The sequence below is a fragment of the Myotis daubentonii genome, chromosome 6 (genome assembly GCF_963259705.1).
Source record: "Myotis daubentonii chromosome 6, mMyoDau2.1, whole genome shotgun sequence".
Classification (NCBI taxonomy): Eukaryota; Metazoa; Chordata; class Mammalia; order Chiroptera; family Vespertilionidae; genus Myotis; species Myotis daubentonii.
In genome coordinates this window covers 5,001,629-5,022,714 of record NC_081845.1, presented here as the reverse complement: position 1 = coordinate 5,022,714, position 21,086 = coordinate 5,001,629, and the positions used below count along the sequence as shown (strand labels likewise).

General features: G+C 41.7%; 1 protein-coding gene and 1 pseudogene across 3 annotated transcripts in view; one reads left to right on the top strand and one right to left on the bottom strand.

Annotated features, from left to right (window-relative positions):
- Positions 1 to 21,086, top strand: part of SNX9 (sorting nexin 9) — a 68,949-nt gene that overhangs the window by 18,333 nt on the left and 29,530 nt on the right. For 2 of the 3 annotated variants that reach the window (XM_059699953.1, XM_059699952.1), the window contains exons 2-5: positions 6,124 to 6,210; positions 9,694 to 9,768; positions 10,991 to 11,116; positions 14,610 to 14,702. In XM_059699953.1, the coding sequence (XP_059555936.1) occupies positions 6,124 to 6,210; positions 9,694 to 9,768; positions 10,991 to 11,116; positions 14,610 to 14,702 (381 nt within the window). The remainder of the gene's footprint in view (positions 1 to 6,123; positions 6,211 to 9,693; positions 9,769 to 10,990; positions 11,117 to 14,609; positions 14,703 to 21,086) is intronic. The other variant, XM_059699954.1, reaches the window with a different exon arrangement.
- Positions 4,198 to 4,733, bottom strand: LOC132236594 (small EDRK-rich factor 1-like; annotated as a pseudogene).

Below are 21,086 nucleotides of genomic sequence, written 5' to 3'. Positions count from 1 at the left end.
AGGGAAGTTTTCCATCATCATTTCTTCAGATAGGTTTTTAATTTGTTGCCCTTTCTTTCCTCCTTCTAGTACTCCTATGATGTGAAAGTTGGTATGCTTGATGTTGTCCTAGCAGTTCCTTATGCTATCTTTATTATTTTGGATTCTTTTTGCTGTACTGATTGGGTGTTTTCTGCTACCTTATCCTCCAAATCGCTGATCCTGTCCTCTGTTTCATCTAATCTGTGGATTTTCTCTAATGTATTCTTCATTTTAGTTACTGTATTCTTCATTTCTGATTGGTTATTTTTTGTTTCTATCTCCATTTTTTATGTTTGCTATCTTTTTGTTGAAATTCTCCCTGAGGTCATTGAGCATCCTTGGGATTTTGGATGAATTGCAATTTATTTATAAACAGACATCTTTATGGTGTTGCACCTTATTCTCAGGGACATGGTGTGATATATTGATAGGCTTTCTTCAATAAATTCTTTATGCTTTTGGTTATCTCTTCTTTTCTATTTTGTTTTTGTTGCTATTGGGAATATCCTTCCTATTATTATTTTTTTTATCAAAGTATTTACAGGGAAACTTGCTTTTTGCCTATTTATTTTAAAATTGATCTAGTTAAATTACTACTGTTCTAATATTTTTTCAAATGACTGAGGGTGAGGGAGTCCTTGTGGATATCATAATTAACATTGCTGGGTAAACTCTTCCCACCATACACACTACACAGGAGTGGAGGGGTTGTTGGGGTTGACAGCCCCAACCCCCAGGTGGATCTGGTTCTTGAGCGATGTGGTGAAGTAACAGATTCCAGAACCACCTTTTGTGGGAATAAGTAACCTGGCCCTCAGCTCTTTCCCTTGAGCTCCAAGGCTAGTTCCAGAGCCTTTGGTGGCTGGAAAGAGGAAAGCTATACAATGATTTTTAGCATATGCAATATGTGTGTGGGTGTGTATTTAAAAAAATCCAAAGGTTACAGCCACTAACATTTGGTGGGCTCTTTGTGCCAGCCACTGTTCTAAGTGCTTTATATTTACTACCCTATTTATCATTTGTGTCACAAGGCTTATGCTGTTATCCTTATCTTATTCTTGAGGAATTTCAGACAGAGACTTTTAGCTTTAAGGAATTCAGCCTAGTTGAACCTGCATGGTCTGGTTTCAAAGCCCGCTTAATTGCTGTGTTGCCAATAATTACATTTCCTCCTGTTTGGTGGGAGGAATGGAAAACATTCAGTACACAATACTGGGGCCTGGGAGGTGGCAGCTTAGACAGACACTGTTCCTGGGAGTGCATATAAGTTCTCTACCAGTCATCTTTGGGGTTCGAAAAGCGTGTGTGTGTGTGTTTTACCATGTACATGTTTTTTTACAATCAGGAAAATAATAAAGCTATTTTAATTTGGGGTGGGAGTGAAGTTATTTTCTTAACCACAGCGAGGTAGGTTTTCGTGTGCTTTGCCCTGGAGGTTAGTAGTAACCTTGCCAGTGTGATAAAGAGAAGGTAAATACGCTGATATGAAGAGAACTAAGAGTAAATGAAATATGACCTGTAGAAGAGTTTATGTACTGTGGTTGTAAGTGGTTTTGTGTTTGTGTGCAAACATGTGTCAAATGCATAATGTTTTGAAGGTACTTTAAGGTACTTTCAGATCTGTTAGCATTTGTATCCTTTGGCAAAGAGGGACATTTTTTAACTTTTCATTTTTTAAACTTCATTATATTGCTTTTGTCCTTGTTGTGAAAGTATATTATGTTTATATACAGTGAAAACTGCAGTACTCAGAATGAGAATTGCAGGAATATATAGCCCTTAATACAGATTCTGCCTTCTAATCATCTTTTTTTTTCTCATTTATTTTTTTAATCCTCACCTGATGATATGTTTTTATTGAATCTTAGAGAGATAGAAACATCAATTGGTTGCCTCCCCTACAGCCCCCAATGGGGTGATCAAACCCGTAACCTAGGTATGTGCCCTGACTGGAAATTGAACCCATGACCTTTTGGTGTACGGGACGATGCTCCAATAACTGAGCCACATGGGCCAGGGCTTGAATAGATTCTTGAATGAATTATTAAACATGCTACTTGTGAACATTTAAAGAAATAGACTAACTTTATTTTCTTCTTTGGAAATTTTAAGAGTACCATACCCAAAACATGGTAATTAATTGACCCGTGTCCCCTTGGAGAATTTCTTATCTCTAGCGGCTCTCTTGGCTCCCTGGCTACCATATTTTAACAGTTTATTAATGAAGCGGGTCAAACTATGGAAAGCATGCTTATCCCAGGCTTTCTGATGACTCAGCAGGAAAGGATAAGGGATAAATTAGTGGCTTCAGAATTCAGAAAACTCATTAGTAGGTAGAACAGTGGGCTGAGTCTAACAGGATGAAATCGTAGAGATATTTAAGATTCTGTATTTGATTCAAAATAACAACAGAATAAGCACAAGCCAGAATTTAAAGTGATTGAAATCATGGATTGATAGGAACTGAAAAGCATTGAAGCCTTAACATTTATAATAGGGACAAATACATCTATATTAATGATGTAATACAGTAATGCTCTCAGGGTCTATTAGAATGCGTTCTGGTTCTTACTTAAGCTGTAGAAGAATAATTGATCCTCCAAAATATACAAACAAAATGAAAACAGACTCATAAACACAGAGCATACTGGTGGTTGCCAGAGGGGAGGAAGCTTGGGTGTTGGGTGATAAAGGTGAAGGGATTAAGAAGCACAAATTGGCAGTTACACAATAGTCACAGGGGGATAAAGTGGAGCATAGGGAATAGAGTCCCTAATATTGTATTAACTGCGTGTGGTGCCAGGTGAGCACTTGAAATATCAGAGGGACCACTTTATGAAGTATGTGATTGTCTAACTGCTATGCTGTGCACCTGAAACTAACACACAATAATGTTATATGTAAACTAATTGAAAAGTAAAATGTAAAGTTCTTTAGAAAAGAGAGAAAACAAGAAAAGAAAGAAAGAAAGAAAAGAAAAGAGAGAGAAGAGAAGAGAAAAGAAAAGTTGCTCCTCTAGGCTGAACATTCAGTTATTTTTTCTGTTGGCCTATTATGCTCATTTGGGGATGTGCCTTTGAAATATTTGTTTTCTCCAAAATTATTCTCATTTCTAATTTTTAAGAGACAACTCTAGATTTAAAAAAGTATTGATCAGTGTTTTAAATAACCCTACAATGTTTATATACATTTTTGCCTTGGATAAATGTTTAGTAACATTTATTTATTTTTTAAAAATATATTTTATTGATTTTTTATAGAGAGGAAGGGAGAGGGATAGAGAGTTAGAAACATCAATGAGAGAGAAACATCGATCAGCTGCCTCCTGCACACCCCCCACTGGGGATGTGCCCGCAACCAAGGTACATGCCCTTGACCAGAATCGAACCTGGGACCCTTGAGTCTGCAGGCTGATGCTCTATCCACTGAGCCAAACCGGTTAGGGCATGTTTAGTAACATTTAAATGTGTAAGAGTTTCCAGTTTTTGTTTTTGTTTTTGACATTCTGTTTTACCAAGTTGTAAATTTGGTAAAGAGGCTTTGGTATTCTGTATTTGGGGATTAGTTGGAGTTATTGGGATTAAAATAATTGTTAACTGGGATTCTTAAGGAATAATAAGAAAACATCTGGCTCTTGTCAGCACACCAGACCCCTCCCTAGGAAGCTTGCTGTGCTGAGGGGTGTGTCCTGGCTCTGGGACCCTCCTGACAGGGGAGGACCCGCCTCACCCATTTATCTCATGTCTGCCCTCTTTGCACGATGGATTGAGATTGGTATGACATGTTTTTGAAAAATATTCCACAGCATGACAAGCAGAATTCTTGTACTTTTGCAGCTGTAGGAGAAACACCCCTCAGCACAGTTTTGTTGTGCTTGAAATGACCTAAGGAAAACGAATGCTCCCAGAATCTCTGCCTGCAGTCCATTCTTCCCATCCCCTTCCCAGCCTCTCCGTAAAGATGGAAGTGAGGAATCAGGTGCCATTTCTTCACTGACACGCTATGCACTACCATTTGTTTCTTTCCACCATTTTATTATGAAAACTCTCAAACATGTAGAAAAGTTGAAATCATTTTTCATTGAACACCATAAACCCACCATCTAGATGCTATAAATAGCATTTATTATACCTGCTTTATCACATATTCACCCATCAGTCCATCTTATTATTATTTTTTTCACATACATGGTTAGTGTTTTATTCTTTGAAGAATGGTTCTGAAACATTACACTAAGTCAGACTGAAAGGTAAAGTTTAAAATAGTTTTTATAAAGATATGTTGTAACATATGTAATGACTGTTCACTCTACAAAATCTTGATCGTAGAGCTTATAATACACCTGGTTGGCAGTAGCACCCAGGTTTCCAAATTGTCAGTCATCATTTTTCTCTTGTTTGCGTAGACTTCTTCCGTTAGCTGCTTTCTGCTTTTGTTGCATGATCTCAGAGTCTCTCTGTTTGCTCTGAGAGGCAGTCAAGCTATCCTCTTTTCTTTTTCCCTTGCTAATTTCCTGGGATTTCTTCATGTTTTTCTGGCGGGCAAGTTCTCGTTGATGTCCACCGTCCCTCTCTGCTGTCCCCGCCGGCCCCTGGCTCCCCGCCTGCCGGCCGCGCCTGGGTGACCCACCGCGCCTGGGTGACCCACCGCGCCTGGGTGACCCACCGGCTTCCCTGCCGCTTCCCCAGCCTGTCCGCACACTCACGGGCCATGCCGACCACCGCACCGAGCCCGGAAGAGCACATCTTACTATTTTTGATGTCCTTGAAAATGAGTATTTAGGTTTTTCCCTTGTCTTTTATTACTAGCTGTGAATGCTTAATCCTTGTGATAAGGATTTCAGGCATCATTAAGCAAGTGTGAGAAAGCGCACTGGCGAGCACGGAGCCTCGCACAGGTCTCAGCCTATGCGAGGTGTGCGGTAGATATTCGTGAAGTGAATGCCGTTCCATCCGTCCTGTTTGACTAGCCCTGGAGGTAAACTTCAGTTTGCCTCTTAGGACAGTTACTTTAAAAATAAACTATATACCTCTAGATATGGGTGAGCCTCGATTTATAAGATGGACTGCTTTTTGTGAGATAGCCCGTCAAAGGCATTTCTATAGCATTTGAAATGGCTAAAAAGGGGGTTTTGTTTGTTTGTTGTTAGTCCTCACCTGAGGATATTTTCCCATTGATTTTTAGAGAAGGTGGAAGTGGGGGGAGAGACACATCATCGCTGCCTCCCGCACACACCCTGACAGGGACCAGGGATCGAGCCTGCAGCCGAGGCATGTGCCCTTGACCAGAATCAAACCCAGGACCCTTTAGTCCATGGGTTGATGCTCTATCCACTGAGCAAAACCAGCTAGGGCAAGATATATATATTTTTATGATCTATAATGCACATACATTTTTTTCAACAGTGATTCTCTCAGAATACATGTGTGGCAATATTCCAAGGAACTCACATTTCTGGGTTGGTGCCTCAAGGATCCTCTTTGAACCCTCAGATGTTTTCTGAGAAATTAAGATTTCATTGCAGGAAAATGTTTGAAAATTACTGGCCAGTCTCCACAGCCCTATGAGTCATTGTACAGTGGGTAATATTGTAGAACAAGAATGCAGTGTATATCCTGCATTCTGAGTTTACTTGTCTGGGAAAATGCAGTGTCAGGATTCATCCCAGTGGCTCTAGATAAAGGATGCCGAGAGTTTCAGTGGCAAGGGAAAACTCTAAAGACGTCTGACTCTTGCAGTTGTCTCCATATTTGTGTCTGTATGTCTCTTTGGTCCCTGAGAGTGAGTTCCCATAGTGAGCAATGTCTGGATTACTACTTCTTACCTCCCGAAAGGAGGGGCATCCCTTTTTCCCCTGGATGAAATGGGTGTGTTTTGAGGACTTTTGGGGGGCCAGTCTCTAAATGCAGAACTTCTCCTGTTTCCAAAACAGAACTGGGCTCTGAATCATTTTGGTAATATGCCTCCTTTCTCCCAAAACATGGCGGCCACTGTCACGTGGTGTCTGTTCATACCAGCATGTATACAAAAGGAACTTAAAGGTTGTTGGTTTTTTTTACTAAGTTTACATTTGTAACTTCTTTTCCTTTCCACTCCCAACAGGCTCGGGTTTTGTATGATTTTGCTGCCGAACCTGGAAATAATGAACTGACAGTCAGTGAAGGAGAAATCATCACAATTACAAATCCGGTAAGAGAACTATTGCATTTAAATCGAATTGTCCCTTAAGGACTTCTTTTTAAGATTTTATTTATTTTTTTTGTTAATCCTCACCAGAGGATGTTTTTTCCATTGCTTTTTCAGAGTGAAAGGTGGGGGGAGGGAGGGAGGGAGGGAGGGTGAGAGAGAGAGACAGACAGAGATAGAGAGAAATCAGTGTGAGAAAAACACATCGATTGGTTGCTGCCCTGACCAGGAGTGGGGAGGGAACCCGCAACCCAGGTACGCGCCCTTGACCGGAAATGGAGCCTGGGACCCTTCGGTGTATGGGCTGAGGCTTTAACCACCGAGCAACACCAGCCAGGGCAAGAATATTTTATAAACATGGAGTAAGTCAAGTCCCCTGAAGATGGCTGGGTAGGGTTTCATCAGATAGAAATCCTAGCCGATCCCAGCCAGATCAAAGGTGCTGACATTAGAAAGTACTCAGTATTTCTTAGAAGTCGCAGCAACATATTGACAACCTATGCGTCAGGTGTTTGCCTAAGTTCTGTGCCTGTTTTCTTTATTGTATTTTCCCCATGAACTCTATGAGTGAGTATTTTTCATCTCTTTTTGCAAATGAGGGTGATGAGACTTAGAGAAGTTAAGTAACTTGTCCAAGGTCATTCTGCTTGTAAGTGACAAAACAAGGGTTCAAAGCCACATCTGTTTGGCCTCTAAGCTTCTGCTTTTCTTCTCTGCTGGGGACACTGCATGGCCACCAGTGTCCCAGGAGCACAGGTATGTAGACCAGTAGGAGACAGGCTAGGAAAACGGGCTCTTAGAGCCAAATCAGACAGGACTCGTGTGCCAGGCCATACACAGATTCTGGGCTTCATTTGTTAAGTAGTAGATTCATTTAAGGGTTCTGCTTGTTTTTTGTGATTGGTGGTGTTGGCAGGGAGACATGATGAGACATGCACTTTGAGGAAAATAATCTAGTAGAGGTATATGGAATGAATTGGAATCGAGGGACATGACTTTGAGTCATAGCAATAAAAGTTGAAAGAAAATTGATATAGGAGGCTGTGGAGAGTCAGACCCAGGGGACTTGGGCCTGATTAGATACTGTTGGTGAGAAGAGAGTCAGGACCCCTGAGGTTTTTGTCCTTTACGCCTAAGACTTATTAATGTATGCAAGTCAGGAAGAAAGATGAAATGAGTTTACTTTAGATATGTTGAGTTTAAAGAACAAAATAATTAACGGGGGCTGCATCAGTTTAAGAGTGGAAATGCAGAGCTGGAGAGGAGGCTGGATTGGGCTGCCTCCCTGGACTCTCCGACAGGAAGGCTGAGGGCACTCAGGAGAAGGAAGGAGATGCAGGTGTTCCACCAGGAGGGGGAGGACTGCAGCACAAAGAGCAGGGAAGGACAGGGATGCCCGAGAGGAGGATGGTGGTTTCTTAATAGTGACAGTATTTTTACACCTATTTTAAAATCTGCCTTAGGTACAAAAATGAATTACTGGGTAGAAAAAGTATATGTGGTTTTATAAAATACTAGTAGCCCTGTGCCAGTAGCTCACTGCCGCTCTCCAGTAGCTCTCTGCTCGCCTCCCCACCCTCCTGTAGCTCCTCCCACCCCCCCTCCCCCTCAGCCCCCCCTCATAGCTTGCTGCCCCGCCCTCCTGCTGATCCGTGATCCAGTTGTTACGTGGTTGGTCATTACACTTCATGGTGTAATGACCATTTGCATATTACATCTTTATTATATAGGATGCTAGGTGTATATAAGTAAATGGATTCTATTTTTAAATCATTGATGAAATTTTGATTCTTTTATCTACCTAATTTTTTTAATGAAGACATATTCTTCATATCTTAGAAAAATAGTAATGTCTTTAAGTTGCTGTTGTCAAAAATGGACAGAGTTGTGGCTTAGAGTAATTTTTTTTAAAAGAATGAAAAATGTTTTATCTAGATTCAGGTAATTTTTTAAAAATATGTTTTATTGATTTTTTACAGAGAGGAAGGGAGAGGGGATAGAGAGTTAGAAACATCGATGAGAGAGAAACATTGATCAGCTGCCTCCTGCACACTCCCCTCTGGGGATGTGCCCTCAACCAAGGTACATGCCCTTGACTGGAATCGAACCTGGGACCCTTGAGTCCGCAGGCCGCCGCTCTATCTGCTGAACCAAACTGGTTAGGGCTAGATTCAGGTAATTATTAAATAACTAGAGGCCCAGTGCACAAAATTTGTGCACAGGGGGTGGGCTGTCCCTTCAGCCCAGCCTGCACCTTCTCCAATCCGGGACCCCTCGGACATCCCTCTCACAATCCTGGACTGCTGGCTCCTAATTGCTCACCTGCCTGCCTGCCTGGCCACCCCTAACTGCCCCTGCCCCCCCACCAGCCTGGTCACCCCCAACTGCACCCCCAACCCCCACTGGCCTGGTCACCTCTTACTGCCCCCCTGCCGGCCTGGTTGCCCCATGCAGCCTGCTTGTTCAGTCGTTTGGTCATCCCTCACTAACCCCCCCTGCCCGCCTGGTCGTAGGCAGCCATCTTGTGAGGGCCAATTTGCATATTACCTCTTTATTATATAGGATTAGGGCACAATTTATGAACTTAAGACAACTCTTACTATTTTAAGGGGGGAAAGTGGGTTTTTGCTGAGATAATAGATTGAAACACAGGAATCCTGGTATAGAGTACTTTATTTTTTTATTAATATTATTTATCAGAAGAGCTAACTAAGGAACCCATGGATCAATTAGTTAGCTTTTCCTAAATAATAGGCAATCTCAGAGCTTAGTGACTAAAACAAACAACCATTTGTTGTTGCTCAGGAGTCTATAAGTCAGCTGGATAGTTCTACCAGCCTGGCTTCTTCGTGAGCCTGAGGTCACCTGCACTGGGCTGGGCCCCTGGGTAACATGGTTTCACTCACTCACGGGACGGGCAGTGTTCCTGCTGGGGGTAGGCTGGCTTTAGATGGGGCAACAGGCGGATTGGGCCTTGTCTTCATCATCTAGCAACGCAGATGTGTTCACATGGCAGCTCTTTTAGGGGAAAAGCAGTCTGAAATGTGCAAAGCCTCTTGAGCTCACCGCACCATTTCCACCTCACTCTGTGGACCAAGAGGCCACAAAGGACAGCGCCAGTTCTAGGGGTGGGGTGTGCATTGCTTCTTGCCAATCAGAGCTGCAGATCATTTTTGTAGTCTGCCACAGACCATAAATAGGAAGGAATCACAAAATGATGGCATTCTGTGAATAGGCTATTTACAAATCTTTGATCACTTATTGTTGAAGTTTGATACTTCTTGTTTTTAGATGATATTATTTTCTGGAGTAAAGAGAAGGCTTAATAATTTAAAATTCTGAATTGTGTTCTCACATATGTAACAATTCCCAAAGTAAAAATTTTGCAAGAAATTCTAACTATATTCTTTCTTTCCGTTTTTTGTTTGTTTGTTTTGTTTTGTTTTGTTTTGTGTGTGTGTGTTGTTTTTTTTTTAACTTTCTTAGGATGTTGGTGGAGGATGGCTGGAAGCAAAAAACAGCAAAGGAGAACGAGGTCTTGTTCCCACAGACTATGTTGAAGTAAGAACTTACTGCCATTTATCAATTAAACCTTGTCTTTGTCAAACATAATTTTATGAATTATCAACTTAAAGGATAGACTAGATGATAGCAACTTTATTTTTAATAAAAAATTTTCATTGCAAAAGTAATACACGCTAATTATGTAAAATGTGAGAAGACATTGAAGTAGAATTAAGAAAAAAATATTATCTGTGGACCTAGGCTCCGAAGAGCGACTCCAAATATCTAAGTGAAGCTCTCCCCAAAGATAGCAGTGTTTCCTTCTGAATCTAAGTCCCTGCTTGTCACTTGCTTATATTGTGTAATCGCCGCTGCCTACAATACTGTTTATTACAGAATTGATTCACAAAGTTTAAATTCAGTACATCTCTCTCAGTTCCTTCTCCCATTCCCATAGACAGAAGGGTCTTGAATGAGCGACAGGGAACCATTGCCTGGCTTAAGCTCTGTTATGATAGATGCCAAGGATAGTGTTACAACACCCTGAATGAATGAGGCTCCCTGCCTGGGACACACCCCCTCCTCTGACAAGCCCTGTTGTGCGTCAAACTCCTGGCGCCCCCCGCTGGTTGTCTGTAGGTCACTGAAAACTAAGTAAGGGTTATAGGGCGAGCTTGTCTCTAATCTGGGATAATGGAAACCAAGGCTGCCTGGCACCCTGTGAGTGAAATCAGAGAGTGATCCAGAATAAAGGCCCCTGCGGTTCCTCCATAGAGAGGAGCTGTACCCAGGGAAGATATTTACCAGGCGCTGCCTGCGGAACGGGATGACTGCCCATCTCTTGTTCCTGATGGAGAGAGTGTGGATGGGAAGTTTTGAATCCTTCGGAGAATCTGATGGAATCTGTAGCGCTTCTCAGAAGTATGTGCATATGCATGCACCCACCCTTTTCCGTACAGTTGCAGAGGGTTCACAGGCCTTGGAACTCGGTCCACATGTCTTATGTGCATGTTGTGTTGTAGCTCTCTGCAGTGTGCTTTCAGGATTCTGAAAATTGACAAGAATAAGAAAAATCTGAGGATTTAAATAGTGTCATTAATTGCATTTCCTAGAATTCTGCATATTTACAGAAAGGAATAGTTAAATGTTGTTGGCTTACTTGCCTCTTAGGAATATAAGCCCCTTTTCTATAATAGATAGCAATTCTTACTTGCCCTCAGGGACTCCAACTCTGAAACTCTAATCTATGAAAGTGATTGTGATTCTTTCTAATATTCAGATTTTGCCCAGTGATGGGAAAGATCCATTTTCTTGTGGAAATTCAGTGGCTGACCAAGCCTTCCTCGATTCCCTCTCAGCAAGTACAGCTCAGGCTAACGCGTCAGCTGCCAACAGTAACAACCAGGTAAGTCTTACATCACCCTGCAGGGCGTGGCCAGCCTCACTGAGAGCCAAGTGCATTTGTGGAAGCTTGTGGTGCGTTACAGCTGTCAGATGTTTGTGTGGCTTTTCCCTTGGGTGTTAACAAAGAACCTGCTTGTTGAACTTGCTAAAGACTGTTTGTAAAGTTGATAATAAGAGAAAAGGCATGGCGTTCATCAAGAGTTGCCTTGAAAAGTCTGGCATGATCTGAACACAGACCCTGTAAGTTGCGAATACCCTGTCAAGTGAGGGTGTGGAAAGAAAAGAGGGGTCCTGTGCTGAGGTGGTCAGTGTCAAAGCTCTGGCTGGGACGGGAAGCAATCTGTCTGACCTTGGCACCTGGCTACACGCTCAGCTAGAGCTCCCTCCTCTCGCAGATGCAGCCCAGGTAAAAGTGGCTGCAGATCCAGCTTAGCACTTGGTGCTGTTATTGCATTGCTTCTAGGAAACTTGGAACAGTGGGATAATTTAGTGGGAAAACGACACTGTAATTTTACATTGATTTTAATGAAAATATCAGTTTAGGTGATGCTGCCTAGTGCAGTTATTGCTAATTGATTGTCATTGTGAGTGACAACAAGAAAATTGAAAGAATGGATATCAGAATATTATTGCTGCCTACATCTTTAGAGTGAATGGGCTTTAGGGAATGTTATTTCTTTATATATTTTCAACTACTTAGGTTCTGTGTGCCTCAGTTTCCTCATCAGTAAAACCTCATAGAACTGTGGGAAAGAGTAAGGGGAAAAATAGTTATAAAGTATTAAGAACAGTACTTGGTACTCAGTAGGGATTTAATAATTGTTCATTACAGCTATCTTATACACTGCTGCCTCTATAATAATACATTTAGGGGCTCCCCCATTGCGTCCTGAAACAAGTAACCATTTCTACATGCAAAGAGAAAGAGTTGTGGAGGAGGTAGTCACTATCCTATCAGTCAGTATAACCAAGCAGACACTGAAGTGCATGGTAGGAAATTGTGTAAGAAATTCACCTGAATTTGAGGTAGGATTAGATACTTTTCCAATCTCAGTTATACTTCTGTGATTCCTCAACGCGGCCCTGTCCTCACCTTATCCTTACTATGTATTAGGCTCCCGCCAAACTGGCTGTTCTCCAAATATGCCTTATGCTACCCCATCTTTTCTTTGTATCTTTGTTCTCTTCCAAGAATGATAGAATGACTCCTTCCGTCTTTCAGAAGTCTGCCCAACCCGTAAGGTTCAAATCAAATATTACCTCCTCTAGAAGTCTTTGTTTTTTCTTCTCCTCTTTGCTCCCTCTTGTAGCACTATTTCAGACTCGTAAATTATATTACTTATTTGTAAACTTGGAAGTTGTACCTAAAGGCTCTAAGGATTCACATTGAACACTTTGGGCAAGAATATATTATGGGTAATTTTGTATATTCGTGCTGCATCACTTCAGAAGACATAATATCTGGTCAGCCCACCATTATTGATCAGAATGACCTTGGGTCAGGTTGATCATAGTCTTGTGCTCCCATTGTCTGGGTACAGTTTCTCCATATGCCCATAAAGCAGTCTGTCTGGTATTAATGTAATGCTATAACCATTCACCTTAGCGTTTACCACCAAATGGTAATCCTTGCCTGCCTGAGTCAGTACTGCTATCCTTCCGTGTTTATGGAGCTGGCTTTCTTCTTCAATCATCTGACGCTCGTTAGCTACCTTGAAAAAGTTTCTATTGGAGTCCAGTACAGAAGTCTAATTATTTCCCTTTAATTGCCAGTTTTCGAAGTAAGAAGTTGTTTTAATAGCTGCTTCAAATAACAACAAATGAGTTTTTCTATCTTTTTTCAAGTATTATTAGGGACACATGGAATTACTAGAGTGTTTTTTTTTCTACTTATGCTTAAAATTGTCACTTCTTAGCCCATTCAAAGTGTTTCCTCTGATGTCAATATTTTGAAATTTTTCTTGCTCTTAAATACTGCTAATTCTATCATCTGTTATTACTGGGTCAGCTTCGATTGATTTTTCTCTTTTTATGGGTCTTAATTTCTTGTTTCTTTTCTTGCCTGGTGATTTGGTATTGGATGCCAGACATTTGTGATTTTTTATCTTGTTATTATATGCTGGATAGTTTTGTATTCCCATAGATATTTTCTATCCTTGTTCTGGCATGCAGGTAAGTTACTTAGAAACAATTTAATCCTTTCACGTCTTATTTCTTAAACATTTTAAAGTGAGATCAGAGCAACATTTAGTCTAAGGACATTTTGCCCCTCCAGGGAAGCAAAACCCTTTTCAGTTCTGTACCCAGTGTCTTATGATATGAATGATGAGCTTTTCAATTCTGGCTGGTGAGAAGGGCCATATGGGAGAGATTGATACTTAATCCTCTCATGTAGTTTTCTCACCTGCATACGCTGATCAGAACTGAGCCCACGACCTGAGGTCTCCTTCAGTCAGTCACCCCTCCCGCCTGGGTCCTCTGGCCCGGACTCCCAGCTGTCTCCGCAGCTCGAAGTCCACTGGGCTTCGTGTGCCTTTCCCACCCTCATCCGTGGCCTGAAAAGTCTCTTCAGGAGGGAGCAGGTCCTTTATTGCCTTATGGCCAGTGATTTGAAATCAGTTTCATATATTTTGTCAATTTTATTTTTCAGTTTTAAGTGGAAGTGTAACTGCATCCCAGTTACTCCATCTTGATTGCCTACTTTTGCATATTACTTAGTTTAGAAAACCAAGTTTATCTATATCTATAAAGTGGAAATAATGCCACCACTTTGCAAGAGAGTTGTACCAAAAAGTGCATTCTCACAAAACTGTATAAATGTTAAATAATGGCATTGACTTGCCTAATAGATAGTTGGGGAGCTGGGATCTGAAGCCTGGAAATTAGACTCCAAAGTTGTCCTCTTAACAGTGATCCCGGTGTGGCCTCGATCGGCTCGGTGGGAGTGTATCCGTTATTTTTTTCTCCCTGCGATGCCGCATACTGAGCTGCTCAGAGCCTCGGGAACCGGCCAGCAGACCTTTGCTCCTGAGTTCACGGCCTGGGCAGGCTGTTTGGTGCCCTCGGCTGGGTTTGGTGGGTTCATCATGGCTCTGAGCTTGCTTCACGTCAGCCCCATGGCTGTTCATCTCATCTTCGCGCTCTCATGTATCTGGTGGCTGTGAAAGCAAAAGGTCCAACATCTTAACATTATTAAAAGCTTGGCTATGTTTTTTCTCTGGAGTTTCTTTCATTGGCTGTGTTACTTGCATGATATTTGTTCCATTTCCTCTGAACTATAAATAATTATTTTTAGTGCTTCAGAGATAATGCATTGAAGGTAGCCCATTGCTTCACAATTGGTCTTTGCTTTTTGCATGTAATGTGTATGAGTGAGGGGCATGCTGGAATTTCCTGGGAAACTTAGCCCTGCTGTGAATTTGCTGTTTGTAGTTAAGAGCTTTGGTATACTCTTTTTTTTTTCTTCATTTACTGAGCACCGTTTTTATTTTAAGGTGGATGTTTTGGCTCAGATTGGTTGTGTTGAAAGTCTCAGCCAGTCACCACCTTCTTCATCTTCTCCTTCTCCTCCTTCTTCCATAAATAAGGTAAAATTCAAACTTAAATGCAAAAGGAAATAAACATTTAAAACCCCAAGAAGTAATACTAATACCTTTTCCCAGTGAGGTCATTGTTTCAGGTAAAGTATCTTACACAGCTCTTCTGGGGCGCTGGAACCTTTGGAACTGCAGTGAGGTCTCAAGAAGAGTTTTAAGGATGTGGTTGAATTTCAGGAAGGATTTGGTGCCATAAAGGGGGCGGGGGGAAGAGGAAGACATTGCTGAGGATAAAGGAGAGGAAGGAACAGTAGAGAAGTGCCTCAGGGTTTGAAACCTTATGAACGGGTTAGTGTGTGACCAAATGCCTGCATTTGAGAGACTAGGGGGGTTACTGGGACTGACAGCAAAGAAGTCAGAGGCCAAAGGATTGTCATGAAAGCAGATCACTGTAGCCCAGGTTGTTACAGTAGCGGTTAGGTTAGGCTTTGAAGAAACCAAGGTCTCAGCGTTTAGCACTCAGAACATGTTTGTGCCAAGAGCCCCGAGAATTAGGAGCTGCTGTTGAACTGTAGGTGAGACAGCTCTGCCTCTTTCTCTGTCCTTTGTGTAGCTGAAGGAAACAGAACTTTGGCTGGAAGAGAAAGCATCTTGGTGCTTGTTATTACCTCTTTAATACAAAGTTTCTGGCATTGAAACCAATTGGAAATACAACTTTTTGATCTTCTAAAGCATATACAATAGGTATACGAGTCATACTGCGATTTATTCAGAGGACTGCCAGTCTCCATTCTTGTCTTTATATTCTAGGTGGCACTTCCCCCACCCCATAATAAGATAACCTCTCCTGATGCCACATATTGTGTTAAATGCTTTACATACGTTGTATCATCTAATCCTTATAAAGCCCCTATGAGGAAGTTAATATTATTGTGCCCATTGTATAAGTGTGGAAACTAAGAGAGATGGAGTAATTTGCCCAAGCTTGTAGGTGGTAAGCCTGGGGTTCAGACCCAGACAGACAGCTCTAGAGCCCAAGTTTAAGTTCTTAATCACTGTACCTATGTGAGATTTACTTGAATCAAATTCCATTGAATCCTTGGTCCCTGGGATTTAAAATTCACCCAGTGAATCCTTGTCTCTTTTTATCCCATATTATGTATTTGTAAGACCCACAGCTTCCTGCAGTTACCAAGAAAACCCATCACTGCCCATTCCGCATGGGCATTCTGACTACTTTCTGTGGTCTTTCTGGCTCTCCAGTCAGGTATAAGCCAGTCTTCTTTCTGAAGAAACTCAGCTTTGCTTTAATCCTTTCAGCGACTACATTTAAATAATTCTCATTATATAATGCCAGTGTAAATGTATTTCTGTATTTGTGTTAAGAGGACAGGATAGCTTTTAAATTTAGAGTGCTAAATCAGCAACTGTTTGAGTAGATTGTTCCTGGCCTTAACGAGCACTTAATTTAGTTGGGTTAGGGGTAAGGGGAAGAGTCAGACTTAATCAGCCAGTTTTAGTTCAAGGCAGATGAAAATGCATTTATAACAGAGGTCCCAGACAAACACGCTTCGGGAGTGTGCTGCTTTGTAAAACACTGTGTAATATGGATGGAGAATTCTCCTGATCCATCCGCAATGCGTTAATCTGTGATCGATCACAGCAGGTTATTTTCCTAGAAAAGACTCAAGTGTACATAGGAAAATCCAGTTTCCCTCTTTGTGAAATGATGTTATGAAGGTTAGATGTCTGACAAAGAATAATACATATTTCATACAAATGATTAAGAACATCATACTTAATCACTTTAAGTTAAAAAAAAATTTGTTTAGTCTTCGCCGCTCAAAAATATCTTAAGGGAAAGTGTTTTCTAAATAAGATAGGCCTATACCTGTGACTGACTAGTGGGAGTGACCACCTGGTGCACAAATGATTCTAACTTAAAGACTAGCTTTGGCAGGATATAAGGTGTGACAGTGCGAGCTAGCAGGCTGAGACCGGAGCCCTGGGTGCAGTAGGACTTTGACCGAGTTCAGGAAGATGAAGGAGAAGGCTTTGTGTGTCGGTAGAATAGCATGAGCAAAGGCAAGGATGTAGGAGAGGTTGGGAAACAGAAGGTTGAAGCACAGAAGTGAAGGTTAATGGCAAGTAAGATTGGGGAATGTCATGGAAGGAAAACTTAGGACCTTGATGGGTGGACAGAGGAGCTTGGAGTTTATTCCATGGTCAGTGAGAGCTACTGAAGGGGTTTTTTTGTGTGTGTTTTTTTTTAATTATATCTTTATTGTTCAGATTATTACATTTGTTCCTCTTTCCCCCCCATAACTCCCTTCCTCCCAGTTCCCGCCCCACCTTCCGCCCTCACTCCCCACCCACTGTCCTCATCCATAGGTGCACGATTTTTGTCCAGTCTCTTCCCGCATCTCCCACAACCCTTTCCCCCCCCAAGAATAGTCAGTCCATTCCCTTTCTATTCCCTGATTCTAATATAATCACCAGTTCATTCTGTACATCAGATTATTTGTTCACTTGATTCTTAGAATCACTTGTTGATAGATGCATATTTGTTGTTCATAATTTGTATCTTTACCTTTTTCTTCTTCCTCTTCTTAAAGGATACCTTTCAGCATTTCATATAATCCTGGTTTGGTGGTGATGAACTCCTTTAGCTTTTCCTTATCTGTGAAGCTCTTTATCTGACCTTCAATTCTGAATGATAGCTTTGCTGGATAAAGTAATCTTGGTTGTAGGTTCTTGGTATTCATCACTTTGAATATTTCTTGCCACTCCCTTCTGGCCTGCAAAGTTTCTGTTGAGAAATCAGCTGACAGTCGTATGGGTATTCCCTTGTAGGTAACTGAGTTTCTTTCTCTTGCTGCTTTTAAGATTCTCTCTTTGTCTTTTGCTCTTGGCATTTTAATTATGATGTGTCTTGGTGTGGTCCTCTTTGGATTCCTTTTGTTTGGGGTTCTCTGCGCTTCCTGGACCTGTAAGTCTATTTCTTTCACCAGGTGGGGGAAGTTTTCTGTCATTATTTCTTCAAAGAGGTTTTCAATATCTTGCTCTCTCTCATCTTCTGGCAGCCCTATAATTTGGATGTTGGTACACTTGAAGCTGTCCCAGAGGCTCCTTACACTATCTTCGTATTTTCGGATTCTTTTTTCATTTTGCTTTTCTGGCTGGGTGTTTTTTGCTTGTTCGCATTTCAAATCTTTGACTTGATTCTTGCGCTCCTCTGGTCTGCTGTTGGGTGTCTGTATAGTATTCTTTATTTCAGTCAGTGTATGCTTAATTTCTAGTTGGTTCTTTATCACAACATCGAGGGTCTCATTAGATTTCTTGTAGATCTCATTAAGTTTATTGGCAGTTTCTAGAAAATTATTGAAAGACCTTAAAAGCACGGTTTTGAGCTCTATATCCTCCATTTCTGTCATGTTTCTTTGTCTCCGCATTTTTTATGCTTTCTTGGTGCACCCCCTTGTGTTCTTTGTGCGCAGTCTTGTAGTTAAGCCTTGATTGTTGTCAGTAATACTGGGGGTGATTTGACCTCTAGGCCAACTGGCTATGAGAATCAGCTGTGTCTGCAGTGGGAGAGCTTCTGTGCTGGATCTCTAGGGCGGTGCTAATCTAGCCTTTGCCTGAGGCTATCCCGCAAATGCCTCTGTGCAGGGTTTGGGCGGGGCGGGCCCCAGGGGATCTACAGGGCGGGTGGAGCGAGCAGTTATGGCTGCTCAGTCCCGTCCCCAAGGGCTCTGCCTCTCAGAGTCCCAGCAACCGCTGCAAACCTTGGAGAGAAAGCTGCCTTCGAGTTCCGACTGAAGCCAGACAGTCCCGCTTCTCCCGTTTGAGTCTGGGTCCCTAGAGACTCGCCCGGAACTGGAGCTCAGAGCCTGAGACTCCCTCCCGATTGAAACAGACAACCTCGCCCTCAGCCGCCAGCCCGCTCCACATGCACTCCGCACCTCTGAGTCTCGGTATGCTATTCTCTTTCCTCCTAGTTGTAGAACTTCCACTTAGCCAGCCTTCCTGTGATTCTGGATGATGTCCGTTCCATCTTTCAGTTGTATTTTTGAAGTGGTTGTTCGAGGCAGCAAACTCCGGCTTTAACCTATGCCGCCATCTTCGTTTCTCCTAATGAAGGGTTTTTAATGACATGTGATTGAGAGCCAGGAAGGGTTTGGTACCATAAAGAGGTTAAAGGAGAGGATGAAGACACTGCTAGGGAGAAAGGAGAGGAAGGAAAGCTGAAGAAGGTAGAGAAGAGGCACTTCAGAGTTGAAACTCTAGGGAGGAGCAGAATGGGTTAGCCTGTGACCAGATGCCTGCAGCTGAGAACCACGGGGGTGGGGAGTTGAAAGCAAAGGAGTCAGAGAACGGTGGGCTCAGAGAGGACAGGACTAGACAGACTGTGTGAGCTGATTTTAGGTATTGATATTAGAAGAGGGTTCTGGAAGTCAGTAAAAGGTCGAGAGAGAGAGAGAGAGAGAGAGAGAGAGAGAGAGAGAGAGAGAGAGCAAGAGAGAGAGCAAGAGCCAGTAAAAAGTCCATGAGAAAAGCTGGAGAGATTTCTGGTTTGGAAAGTTTGAAACAAGATAGAAAGTTCCAGGAAAAATAACAAAAGACAGAGAGAGAAGCAAACCTTACTAGATTTGCCTACAGGGATTTTATACTCTAGATAGAGAGCTAAGATCATATACATAACCAAATAATGTAGCAATTATTATAAGCATTTTGTGAACAAAGTGGTTTTAAAGAGAATTATCATGTTATATGTTTCTGTCCTAAATTTTAAATCTTTTAGGGTACTTGCTATGAATAGGTCACATTCCGTTTTCTCCAGTATTAATGAAAGTCTTTCTTTGACACTTTGCTGACACTTACAGTCTTATCGTCATGGCAGTGCTGGGCTCCTGCCTTCCTGTTGCTTTATTTATAACCCTCTGCTCCTTCACAGTTGACTTCATTTAGGCCCTGTCAGTCTTTCAGAACCCGAGTCAGGCTGCCTGGGTTCAAATTCTAGCTGAGGCTGCCCAGCTGGAGAGGGACAGCCCGGATTGTACCCGCAGCCTGACTGGAGGGAAGCTGTGTTCCTAACTGTGCCGCCCTCAGTGTCTGCCTTTATTTCCAGTCTCCACTAGAGTAGCTTGAAAGTATTACCTTGTGAGCCAGGTATTGGAGAAATTCACAGTCGTGTGAATGAAATGGCTTTCTGCTATTAATATTTACCTTAGAGCAGAATCACTAGTAACTTCAGAAATCATAACTCCATATGTAAAACATATTCTGCTTTTTATGTTTCTGGTATGTGGCAGCCAATTATCCATCCCATCTCTCAGTCAGTGAAGAGTAAACAAAGACCAACATTATAGGGTTCTAAAACATTAAAAAGGTATATTAAACAGTTTGGGAAATTTTCTTGTAAATATCTATATATCTCTATCTCTATATTTCCCCCTCCCCCACTGCCCTCAACACCAATTTTTTTTTTTTTCATGTGGGGAAAAAAGACTCCAGTGAAGGGGAGATATTGCTATTCCATGTTCTTGGATAAACAGATTCAACATTAAAATTGTGTTGTTGTTTTTTAAGGCATTACTTCTTTTCCCTGAATTTATCTATAAATTTAAGGTGATTGAAATGAAAATCAAGGCATTTTTTAAAATGTTGACACTCTAGTGCTAAAGTTCGCATTGTTTTAGGTTTAAAATATTAAGCTGATGAAAAAGGTTGTTTAAAAATAAATTGATAAAAAATGCTATACTAAAATACTAATGGTATTCTATCTAGTGGGCTTCAGAGTAGCTTGGTCCTAGTACAGATGGTTGCTAGGATACAGTAGAGAGCCTAGAAATGGGTCCCAGTCCAGTATGTGATGGAGGGGACATTTCAGATCAGGGGGGGAGATGGATCATTAAATGATAGGGCAACAGACAGACTACAAGAAAAATTAAGCTGGATTACTATGTTATTCCTTATACTGAAGTAAGTTTCAGACAAATTAAAGATTTAAATTTTTAAATCAAGGAAACAAAACCAAAAACAAGCGTGTTTGACTCACAGGTGGTACAGAAGGGGTGAGAGGGAGGCTGTAGGCCTCTTATTGCCATATTCCTGGCAATCGGGTGCCATGTGTTGCCTGTTCAAAAATTTTATTTATAGCAATAATTAAACTACTCAAAGGAATAATGGGAGATGTTTTTGAAATAATTTGGGGATGTGGTAGCCCACCTTTATGCCAGACAGAATTCCTTGGCATGTCAGGAGCCTAGGGGTATAACGGCAGCGGTCTCTTTGGAGCGCAGATTGACAAAATCCATTGGTTGTAAACGTACAGTCTCCTTAGCCCAGCAGTGTTTCTTTGGGGATTTCACAAAGGCCTGTTCACACGTGGGAAGGATGTGCAAGGATGTGCATTGCAGGCTTATTTACAGGAAC